The sequence below is a fragment of the Oncorhynchus tshawytscha genome, linkage group LG10 (genome assembly GCF_018296145.1).
Source record: "Oncorhynchus tshawytscha isolate Ot180627B linkage group LG10, Otsh_v2.0, whole genome shotgun sequence".
Classification (NCBI taxonomy): Eukaryota; Metazoa; Chordata; class Actinopteri; order Salmoniformes; family Salmonidae; genus Oncorhynchus; species Oncorhynchus tshawytscha.
In genome coordinates, this window is record NC_056438.1 from 64,753,110 (window position 1) to 64,765,729 (window position 12,620).

At 40.8% G+C, this 12,620-nt stretch overlaps 1 protein-coding gene across 3 annotated transcripts in view; it reads right to left on the reverse strand.

Moving 5' to 3' along the window:
- LOC112260650 (corticotropin-releasing factor receptor 2) overlaps positions 1-12,620 on the reverse strand; it is a 71,688-nt gene that overhangs the window by 5,156 nt on the left and 53,912 nt on the right. For all 3 annotated transcript variants that reach the window (XM_042328847.1, XM_024435922.2, XM_024435923.2), the window contains 3 exons: positions 7,529-7,589; positions 4,750-4,822; positions 4,352-4,437 (listed from right to left, as the gene is read on the reverse strand). In XM_042328847.1, the coding sequence (XP_042184781.1) occupies positions 4,352-4,437; positions 4,750-4,822; positions 7,529-7,589 (220 nt within the window). The remainder of the gene's footprint in view (positions 1-4,351; positions 4,438-4,749; positions 4,823-7,528; positions 7,590-12,620) is intronic.

Genomic DNA, 12,620 nt, shown 5'->3' on the forward strand with positions numbered 1-12,620 from the left:
AGGGAATGGAGCTTATTTCTTAGGCTTTTGCGGTAGATATTACATAACAAAAATCACTTATCAAAATAAAGCTGAATTAAATTATGCAAGGATTGTTCTACCATTCTAGGTGAAAGAACCGCATTGAGAAGAAACACATTTAAAAGTGAAAAGCCGTGGTGTCAACAACTTGATACCAGAACAAAAGTCGGACATTATAAGCCCATTTGAGTATCTGGTTGCAAATGGCGTTCTTCCTTTTCTCAAAATATGATGGGATTTCAGCTAATCTACATAAGCAGTGAAGCAGTTGATGGCTCAGGTTACACCTCAAATAGCACATTACATATTGTATCTAAGGATATAAATCCACTGGGAACCCAATGACAGCAATGTCAGCATAGGAGTAAAATAAGCCAAACCCTTTTCTTTAGGACAGAGGTCTGCAGATGTTGCTGGGATTTGAGATTTCCCCCTTTGAGCTCTCAAATAATCCACCTTGAAAAAGAGCTTAAATGTGAATTTGAGGACGATGCAAGTTGTTCTATGAATATGATATGCAAGGTTATTAGACACTGTGCAACATCAGCACTTCATTTCTATTGAAAATATGTGTGTGTGTGTGTGTGTGTGTGTGTGTGTGTGTGTGTGTGTGTGTGTGTGTGTGTGTGTGTGTGTGTGTGTGTGTGTGTGTGTGTGTGTGTGTGTGTGTGTGTGTGTGTGTGTGTGTGTGTGTGTGCGCGTAAATGTGTGTGTGTGGCCATATATTCATAGGAATGTTATGTAATGGTGCGTGCAAGTTGAGTACATATTGAAGGGATTCATCCATAATAAAGCAGATGACTGTTTCATCACTTTGTTGAGTAGAAGTGAGTTTAAATGCTCTGTCAATTTCTCCATAAAAGGTGAATGTTGAGCAGTCTCGCATCACAATATGTACAATGTATTTCGAGTAAGGAGGAAGAGCACATTAGGATAAAGCTTATTTTACAGACCACCTATAGAGCAAACAAACAGTGAGTGGACATTCCAATGTTAACTATGAATTAGAGTAGCCATTGGTACACAATATATAGAAAATTATGTGGACACCACTTCAAATTTGTGGATTTGGCTATTTCAGCCAAATCTGTTGCTGACAGGTGTGTAAAATTGAGCACATAGCCATGCAATCTCCATAGACAAACATTTGCAGTAGAATGGACTTACTGAAGAGCTCAGTAACTTTCAATGTGGCACCGTCATAGGATGCCACCTTTCCAACAAGTCAGTTTGTTACACTTCTGCCCTGCTAGACCTGTCCCAGTCAACTGTAAGTGGTGTTATTGTGAAGTGGAAACATCTAGGAGCCACGAAGTGTTAGGCCACACAAGCTAACAGAACAAGACCGCTGAGTGTAGTGCGTAAAAGTCGTCTGTCCTCGGTTGCAACACTCACTAAATCAAATCAAATCAGTTTATTTGTTACGTGCACCGAATACAACAGTGAAAACGGAGTTCCAAACTGTCTCTAGAAGCAATGTCAGCAAAAGAACTGTTCGTCGGAAGCTTCATTGAAACGTGTTTTCATGACCCGAGCAGCTGCACACAAGCCTAAGATCACCAATGCACAATGCCAAGCATCGGCTGGAGTGGTGTAAAGCTCGTCACCATTGGACTCTGGAGCAGTGGAAATGCATTCTCTGGAGTGAGGAATTACGCTTCACCAACTGGCAGCTGGGTTTGGGGGATGCCAGGAGAATGCTACCTGCCCGAATGCATAGTGCCAAATTTGGTGGAGGAAGAATAATGGTCTAGGGCTGTTTTTCATGGTTCGGGCTAGGACCCTTATTTCCAGTGAAGGGAAATCTTAAAGCTACAGCATACAATGACATTCTAGACGATTCTGTGGTTCCAACTTTGTGGCAACAGTTTAGGGAAGGCCCTTTCCTGTTTCAGAATGACAATACCCCTGTGAACAAAGCGAGGTCCATACAGAAATGGTTTGTCGAAATCGGCGTGAAAGAACTTGACTGGCCTGCACCGAGCCCTGACCTCAGCCCCATCGAACACCTTTGGGATGAATTGGAATGTCGACTGCAAGCCAGGTCTAATAGCCCAACATCAGTGCCTGATCTCACAATGCTCTTGTGGCTGAATGGAAGCAAGTCCCCGCAGCAACGTTCCAACATCTACTGGAAAGCCTTCCCAGAAGAGTGGAGGCTGTTGTAGCAGCAAAGGGGGGACCAACTCCATATTAATGCCCATGATTTTGGAATGAGATGTTTGACGAGCAGACTTTTGGTCATGTAATGTACTTCCTGTAAGTGATTGGATTAGGTTGTGTTTTTATCCTCCCCTGACAGTCTTCAATGCACCAGCATCAGAGGGAAAAACAAAATGGAACCTAGACAAGTAGGTTATGTGGTGATAATATTCTTGGAAAAACCAGTCCACTCTCTACCATTCAGTCACATATCATGTCTGTCAAAATTATAGGAAATTACTGTTCCTTTTAGCAAAATTTCACTTCTGGATGGCTTGAAATTTGCAGTGGTGTAAATTACTTAAGTACTACCTAAGTAGGTTTTTTTGGGTATCTGTACATTACTTTACTATTCATATATCCAGCTTTTACTTTCACTACATTCCTAACGAAAATAATGTACTTTTTACTCCATAAATTTTCCCTGACACCCAAAAGTACTCGTTACATTTTGAATGCTTAGCTGGACAGGAAAATGGTCCAATTCACGCACTTACCAAGAGAACATCCCTGATCATCAAATCCAAGCAAATGAAATTTGATTTGTCAAATGCACCGAATACAACAGGTTACCTTACAGTGAAATGCTTACTTACAAGCCCTTAATCAACAATGCAGTTTTTAGAAAATAAGTAAAAGATAAGAATAACAAATAATTAAAGAGCAGCGTCCGACAAGCGTCGGAGCCAGTGTAGTATGATTCGATCTTAGTCCTGTATTGACGCTTTGCCTTTTTGATGGTTCGTCGGAGAGCAGAGCGGGATTTCTTATAAGCTTCCGGGTTAGAGTCTCGCTCCTTGAAAGCGGCAGCTCTACCCATTAGCTCAGTGCTAATGTTGCCTGTAATCCATGGCTTCTGGTTGGGGTATGTATGTTCAGTCACTGTGGGGACGACGTCCTCAATGCACTTATTGATAAATCCAGTGACTTATGTGGTGTATTCCTCAATGCCTTAGGAAGAATCCCGGAACATATTCCAGTCTGTGCTAGCAAAACAGTCCTGTAGTTTAGCATCTGCTTCATCTGACCACTTTTTTATAGACCGAGTCACTGGCACTTCCTGCTTTCATTTTCGCTTGTAAGCAGGAATCAGGAGGATATAATTATGTTCAGATTTGCCAAATGGAGGGCGAGGGAGAGATTTGTATGAGTCTATGTGTGTGGAGTAAAGGTGGTGTAGATTTTTTCCCTCTGGTTGCACATTTAACATACTGATAGAAATGAGGTAAAATGGATTTAAGTTTCCCTGCATTAAAGTCCCCGACCACTAGGAGTGCCGCCTCTGGATGAACATTTTCCTGTTTGCTTATGGCGGTATACAGCTCATTGAGTACGGTTTTAGTGCCAGCATTGGTCTGTGGTAGTCTGTAGACAGCTACGAAAATTACAGATGAAAACTCTAGGTAGATAGCGTGGTCTACAGCTTATCATGAGATACTCATGATTAGCTCATCGAGCAAAACCTTGAGAGTTAGATATCGTGAACCAGCTGTTGTTTACATATATGCATAGGCATATAGGCAATGTCTTACCAGAGACTGCTGCTCTATCCTGCCGATAGAGTGTATAACCCGCCAGCTGTATGTTCTTAATATCGCTGTTCAGCCACGACTCGGTGAAACATAAGATATTACCGTTTTTAATGTCCCGTTAGTAGGATATATGTGCTTTCAGTTCGTCCCATTGACATCCCTACTGCCTCTGAACTGGCAGACTCACTAAACATAAACGCTTGTAAACTATGTTTGTGTGTTGTTGTGTAGCCCTGGCTATCCGTTAAAAAAAATTAAATACAAAAATTGTGCAGTCTGGTTTGCTAAATATAAGCAATTTGAAAGAATTTATACTTTTGCTTTTGATACTTAAGTATGTTTTTGCAATTACATTTACTTTTGATACTTAAGTATATTTAAAACCAAATAGTTTTAGACTTTTACTCAAGTAGTATTTTACTGGTTGACTTTCACTTTTACTTGAGTCATTTTCCATTAAGGTATATTTACTTTTACTTAAGTATGCAGAATCTCATCTAAATCTTTTATCAAAGATAGAAATGGGGGCCAAGTAAAGGTGGCATAATATGGCATGCGATATTCCAAATAACAACCCCACGGGAGAAGTGACTCACCTGTACTGTACGGTTTCTGATGTGGTAGAAGCTCTCAGCTTGGTCATGAGAATTCTTACTATGTTGAAGAGGAAAACGAAGTTTATCTAGCAGAGAATACAGATGGAAAACTTTAATTATGAGTTCATTATGTAGAACATGATGTTTTAGTAATGAAAAAACAACAACTGAGGAACTGAAATGTGTTGTTGCATTAGAGCAGCTTATTTAAAAAAAACATCTTTAATTTAACCTTCATTTAACTAGGCAAGTCAGTTAAGAACAAATTCATATTTACAAGGATGGCCTATCCCGGCCAAACCTGGGCCAATTGTGCGCCGCTCTATGGGACTCCCAATCACAGCCAGATGTGAGGCAGCCTGGATTTGAACCAGGGACTGCAGTGACTTGTTACTTACCAAAAGAACAAGGATGACCGGCCCTTGATAAATGTAGTCAATATACTTTCCAGGTTCTTTCCCAAACCAGCATCTGTTGACAAACATTAAATGAATGGCTTTGCTTTCAAAATGTAGCATATTAACCATTTGTATGAATCTACCCTGAGTGTACAAAACATTAGGAACACCTTCCTAATATTGAGTTGTACCCCCCTTTGTCCTCAGAACAGCCCCAATTCGTTGAGGCATTGACTTGACAAGGTGTCAAAAGCATTCCACAAGTCTGCTGGCCCATGTTGACTCCAATGCCTCCCACAGTTGTGTCAAATTGGCTGGATGCCTTTTGGGTGGTGGACCATTCTTGATACACACTGGAAACTGTTGACCATGAAAAACCCAGCAGCGTTGAAGTTCTTGAGACACTCAAATCGGTGTGCCTGGCACCTACTACAATACCCTGTTCAAAGACACATCTTTTGTCTTGTCCACTCACCCTCTGAATGGCACACATACACAATCCATGTCTCAATTGTCTCAAGGCTTAAATATGCTTATTTAACCTGTCTCCTCCCCTTCATATACACAATCTAGAGCCATAATCATTATGCTTAATCCTGCATATCTAAGCATAACTCTTGAGCTGTATGTATCATCCTGACTGGTGCTAAAATCTGGGTAAAAGATTGAAAGGAATGTGAGTCTTATTCAGTACATATAGTAATTGCTTGCTTTTCTAAAGTCTACTAACCTTGCCAGCAGGCAAGCCGGCTACGATAGTTAGACAAGCTAGCTTTCTAACTTGATTGATAACCTGAAATGGCTTCTTGGTAGCTAGTTATGAGGTTGGGAGATTGGGAACCTATCTAGGTTAGCTAAAGCCAACTTCATAAAATTGCTAGGTGGCTTGTAGTATTACAGAAACATTATTTTATATACTTATATATTAAAGCATTCTTCATTTCTCTCACGCACATTTACTTTGTCACATGGAACTCTGAACAATCAGCTCGGCTTTAAATGTGGCTAGGTTACTCGTGGGCATGGTTTTGCACCAAGTTTGGCTTGGATAAAAATGACGTGCCCATGTGCCCCCTATGGCCATGACGCCTCTGTTCCAGAGTACCCAAGTCAGAAAATGCTACTATGAATGAAAGTAAATTTGATCTGAATGAATTGGAGAGTGAATGTTGACTCTTCATTTTTCGAGAAGTACCTTTATAATAGCAGCATAGACCTCAAATTCAAAACTATAAAACAGGACCTCTAACTAATGAACTGACGTCTGACTTTCTTGTATTAAAAAGGACAGAAATAACCATTTCAAATACACTTATCTATCAAATAACTTTAGATCATATGAATTATCCTCTTGTAAATGCTACAGCAAATGCCTCTGTGACACCTACAATACAATAAATTGCTGAATCACCATGAATCAGTAATCGTAGTTTCCCCACCATACTTAAAGGATTTAAATAAATCTCGTTAGGGTTAAGGGGCAGTATTCGGAAGTTTGGATGACTGAGGTGCCCAAAGTAAACTACCTGCTACTCAGGCCCAGAAGCTAGAATATGCACATGGTAGTGTTGGATAGAAAACGCTCTAAAGTTTCTAAAACTGTTAAAATTATGTCTGTGAGTATAACATAACTGATTTGGCAGATGGAAACCCGAGGACACATTTTTTTCTGTTGACCTGTCAGCCAATTCAAAGGTTAAGCTATTGAAAACAAAGACTTCCGCCTCCCAAATTGCAGTTCCTATGGCTTCCACTAAGATGTCAACAGTCTTTATACATGGTTTCAGGCTTGTATTCTGAAAAACCAACGAGGAATAGTTGTTTATCCTCAGGAAGTCCAAAGGCAAAACTAGTGTCATTGCGCGCGTGACCGAGGGAGCAAGCTGCGTTCTTTTCCTTTCCGATTGAAAATAGTTCACTCCGTATGAAATATGATTGTTTATTTAGATATTAGACTACCTAATAATGAATTAGAAATGTTGTTTGATTTGTTTGGAGGAACTAAACGGACTATTTGGGATATAAAGAAGGAATTTATCGAACAAAACAACCATCCATTGTGTTCCTGGGACTCTTGTGATTGCGATCAGAGGAAGATCTTCAAAGGTAAGTGACTTATTTTGTTGCTATTTGGGATTTTGTGACGCCTGTGATTGTTAGGATAATATGCTGTTGTGGGGCGCTGACCTCAGATAATTGAATGATGTGCTTTCGCCGTAAAGGCTTTTTGAAATCCGATGATGCGTTTAGATTGCCAAGATTCTAAGCTAAAGAATCATGTATGACACTTGTATTATCATGAATATTTAATATTGCATTTATTTTTATATTTGGCGCTCTGCAATTTCACCGGATGTTGTCGAGGTGGGTCGCTAGCGGAACGCCTGCGCCAGAAAGGCATAATTACTACACTGTACCACAAAGGATATAAGACATCATTCAAAAAGAGGAACCTTTTGGTCCAATTCTTTAAAAAAAAAACTTTGTTAATAATTGTTTTGAGTTCCATCTGCCGTGAACTGTTTTTGCTAACAATAGTTTTGGCCATGGTGTGATTTTGAATAGTGTTACCAATACTGTTACCAAAAACCAGAAAGGCGTAATTACTACACTGTACCACAAAGGATATAAGACATCATCATTCTGAAACGTGATTCGTATAGGTTTCTATGCACTCCATCAAAGGTCATCAAATACAACAACATGTCTCCAACACAAACTACTTACTATAAAATGCTTGAGATTCCACTGTTGTTGTTAATTAGAAATGTGCACTTACTGTTCATTTTCATTGTAAAGCTTCCCAATGGCCCAAGCAACAATTATAGGACATGGAATGCCTGAAAGAAAGATATATTTTTTTAACTTATTGGCAATAAACATCACATCTAAAAGTATTGAAGACTACAACGTCTGAGTGATAGTGTTAATATCATTAGGGAGTAGGGACATGCTCTAAATTAGAATCAGGCTGCTGTGTTTAGCAGCTATTACAGAGATTAAATTAAGGGAATCCATTGAGGCCAGTTGGATCCGTCCAGTTCTACTTTGATCTGGCTTAAGAACTTCTTATCTTCTTGGTCTCTAGTGTTGGACAGATAAAGTTAAAGCTATTCCACTTTTTACATTCAGCGCTTAAAGAAAAATAAAAAGATCCCAGAAATGAATCTTAAATTGATCTCAGATCGATTGTCTGGGGCCAAGTTAACCTCCCCTTTCATGTAAGAAAGCCATGGCCATCATGCTTTGAGGGATTGTGGATTATTTTGTTTATGTATTAAACTGTGAGTTCCAGACCCGTTCCAGACTCGTTGCTTAGGGGGTCCGGGGTCTTCCCTGGGATAATTTATATGTAGGACTGAGAAGCTCAGTTCTGGTGACTTTTTAAAAGGACATTCTACTCAAAATTCATGATAAAAAAAGTATGCTGACACCATCTAAAATATAATTTCCACCTCCAGAAATGGGCCCAATAACATATTGGTAAAATGTATGTCAAAATTATTTGTAGCCAATACATGGTCTATATCATCAGATGTGTTATTATCAATAAGCATTATGTCCTATAGCCCAACTGCTGCAGCATAGGGGCTATAAAATATACATAGGCTGAAGCATGGGGTGTGTCTATCTGCATTTACCCCATTGGACACAACATCCTGATTGTTATTATTATTAATGCTAATTGTTTTAATATAAATATGTATATATAAATCATTCTTAATTATTATTCACACAAAAATTTGCATTTTTTCGTTTCTCTTACAAAGTATGTCATTGTCCCTTTAAGACGTCATTTCCCCTTTAAGAGCTCTATTGTGCAGCTGGACCTGAACCATGCTTGAAACTCAGTTGTAAAACTGCGCAGACCAGCTGGCTGGTGTGTTTATGGACATATTCAATCAATCCTTAACCCAGTCTGCTGTTCCCACATGCTTCAAGATGGCCACCATTGTTCCTGTTCTCAAGAAAGCTAAGGTAACTGAGCTAAACGACTACCAGTAGCACTCACTTCCGTCATCATGAAGTGCTTTGAGAGACTAGTCAAGGACCATATCACCTCCACCCTACCTGACACCCTAGACCCACTCCAATTTGCTTACCGCCCAAATAGGTCCACAGACGATGCAATCTCAACCACACTGCACACTGCCCTAACCCATCTGGACAAGAGGAATACCTATGTGAGAATGCTGATCATCGACTACAGCTCAGCATTTAACACCATAGTACCCTCCAAACTCGTCATCAAACTCGAGACCCTGGGGCTCGACCCCGCCCTGCGCAACTGGGTACTGGACTTCCTGACGGGGCACCCCCAGGTGGTGAGGGTAGGTAACAACATCTCCACCCCGCTGATCCTCAACACTGGGGCCCCACAAGGGTGCGCTCTGAGCCCTCTCCTGTACTCCCTGTTCACCCACGACTGCGTGGCCATGCACGCCTCCAACTCAACCATCAAGTTTGCGGACGACACTACAGTGGTAGGCTTGATTACCAACAACGACGAGACGGCCTACAGGGAGGAGGTGAGGGCCCTCGGAGTGTGGTGTCAGGAAAATAACCTCACACTCAACGTCAACAAAACTAAGGAGATGATTGTGGACTTCAGGAAACAGCAGAGGGAGCACCCCCCTATCCACATCAATGGGACAGTAGTGGAGAGGGTAGTAAGTTTTAAGTTCCTCGGCGTACACATCACAGACAAACTGAATTGGTCCACCCACACAGACAGCATCGTGAAGGAGGCTGAAGAAATTCGGCTTGTCACCAAAAGCACTCACAAACTTCTACAGATGCACAATCGAGAGCATCCTGTCGGGCTGTATCACCGCCTGGTATGGCAATTGCTCCACTCACAACCGTAAGCCTCTCCAGAGGGTAGTGAGGTCTGCACAACGCATCACCGGGGGCAAACTACCTGCCCTCCAGGACACCTACACCACCCGATGTCACAGGAAGGCCATAAAGATCATCAAGGACAACAACCACCCGAGCCACTGCCTGTTCACACCACTATCATCCAGAAGGCGAGGTCAGTACAGGTGCATCAAAGCAGGGACCGAGAGACTGAAAAACAGCTTCTATCTCAAGGCCAACAGACTGTTAAACACCCACCACTAACATTGAGTGGCTGCTGCCAACACACTGACTCAACTCCAACCACTTTAATAATGGGAATTGATGGAAATTGATGTAAAATATATCACTAGCCACTTAAAACAATGCTACTTAATATAATGTTTACATAACCTACATTACTCATCTCATACAGTATGTATATGTACATACTGTACTCTATATCATCTACTGCATCTTTATGTAATACATGTATCACTAGCCACTTTAAACTATGCCACTTTGTTTACATACCCTACATTACTCATCTCATATGTATATACTGTACTCGATACCATCTACTGCATCTTGCATATGCCGTTCTGTACCATCGCTCATTCATATATCTTTGTGTACATATTCTTTATCCCTTTACACTTGTGTGTATAAGGTAGTAATTTTGGAATTGTTAGGTTAGATTACTCGTTGGTTATTACTGCATTGTCGGAACTAGAAGCACAAGCATTTCGCTACACTTGCATTAACATCTGCTAACCATGTGTATGTGACAAATACATTTAATTTGATTGGATTGGATTTGATTTGATTTACTCTTGCATAGAACACACAACAAAAAGATGACTAGGTACATAGGTCAACTATTCTACTATGGGGTTGTCTGATTCAGTTTTAATAACAACATTACATGACAAAAATAGTAGCACTGGAAAGTTACCTGAGTGATAAAGTATAGGCTTTGATTTAGGATGCCAGCAGCTGTAGTAGGCTACACAGCTGTTTGAGTTTAGCACTGAGATAGTACCCATTTTAGACTATTTAATTCCCTTCATCTGAACATCAGTGTCAGCAACAATAATGCATGTCAGTTCAGGCACACAAGTATTTGAGAATATATTTAATAGAACAGACATGCTTCTGTCTATGTTAGGCTATGTCATCTTACATTTACCAGACACACTTATGCAGAGCAATTTACAGGAGCAATTATGGTTAAGTGCCTTGCTCAAGGGCACATCAACAGATGTTTCACCTAGACGTCTCAGGGATTCAAACCAGCGCTACTGGCCCAACGCTCTTAGTCGCTAGGCTACCTGCTGCCCTTCAAATATTGTCCCAAGGGTGTTGGTAGTCATAATTTAAGTAACCCAATTTATATTCCTCTAACTCCACTGAATGCCTCTGTTAATCCAAGCAATGTCATTTTGAATTCCCTAAAGTGAGTGTGGAAGAGGTGAACAAATTATTTTCTATCAACAATGACAAGCCACCTGGGTCTGACAACTTGGATGGAAAATTACTGAGGATGATAGCGGACTATATTGCCACTGTTATTTGCCATCTCTTCAATCTAAGCCTACAGCAAAGTGTGTGCCCTCAGGCTTGGAGGGAAGCAAAAGTAATTCCGCTACCCAAGAATAGCAAAGCAACCTTTACTGGCTCAGACAGCCAACCAATCAGCCTGCTACCAACCCTTAGTACACTTTTGGAAAACATTGTGTTTGACCAGATACAATACTATTTCACAGTAAATTAATTAACAACTGACTTTCAGCATTCTTATAAGGAGGTGCACTAAACATGTACATCACTTCCACAAATGACTGATGATTGGTTGAAAGAAATGACAATAAGAAGCTTGTGGGAGCTGTTTTGTTAGACTGCAATGCAGCTTTTGACATGATCAATAATAATCTGCTGCTGGAAAAACATATGTGTTATGACTTTACATCCCCTGTTATATTGTGGATTGAGAGTTACCTGTCTAACAGAACACGGCAGGTGTTCTTTAAGGAAGCCTCCAACAGAATACAGGTAGAGTCAGGTATTCCCCAGGGCAGTTGTCTAGGCCCCTTGCTTTTTCAATCTTTACTAATGACCTGTCACTGGCACTGAATAAAGCCAGTGTGTCTATGTATACACATCAGCTATCACAGTAAGTGATAGCAAAGTGCTGCAGTTAGTTTTAGAATGTGTGGCAAGTAATAAGCTAGTGCCATTTTTTTAAACTAAAAGCATTGCATTTGGAATAAACCATTCACTAAGCCCTATACCTCAACAAAATATTGTACTGAATAATGTGGAAATTGAGCAAGTTGAGGAGATTTATAACCCATGATTGTAAACTGTCATAGTCAAAACATATTGACGCAATGGTAGCTAAGATGGGGAGAAGTCTGTCCGTAATAAATTCTCCCATTTCACCCATTCCTCCACATACTGCACTGGCTTCCAGTCAAATCTCGCTTCCACTACAAGACCATGGTACATGCCTATGAAGCAGCAAGAGGAACTGCCCCTTTCTACCTTCAGACTATGCTACACCCCAACCAGAGTACTACGTTCTGCCACCTCTGGCCCTCCCACCCCCTAATTAATCACTGTTTATTTTGTCATGTGTCTTAATGTGATTGGAACACAGGTAGAGTAGCTAATGGGGATCCACAATAAATACAAATACCTGTCATGCCCTGATCTGTTTCACCTGTCTTTGTGATTGTCTCCACCCATCTCCAGGTGTCACCCGTTTTCCCCATTAGTCCATGGGTATTTATTGCAGTATTCCCTGTTTGTCTGTTGCCAGTTTGTATTGTCTTGTTCTTATCACTCTTTTGCTAGTCCTCCTGGGTTTTGACCCTTGCCTGCCTTGACTCTGAAACCACCTGCCTGACCATACTGCCTGCGCTGACCTCAAGCCTGCCTGCCACTCTGTACCTCCTGGACTCTGACCTTGTTTATGATCTTTTGCCTGTCCACTGCCATTCTCTTGCCTGCCCCTTGGATTATAATAAATA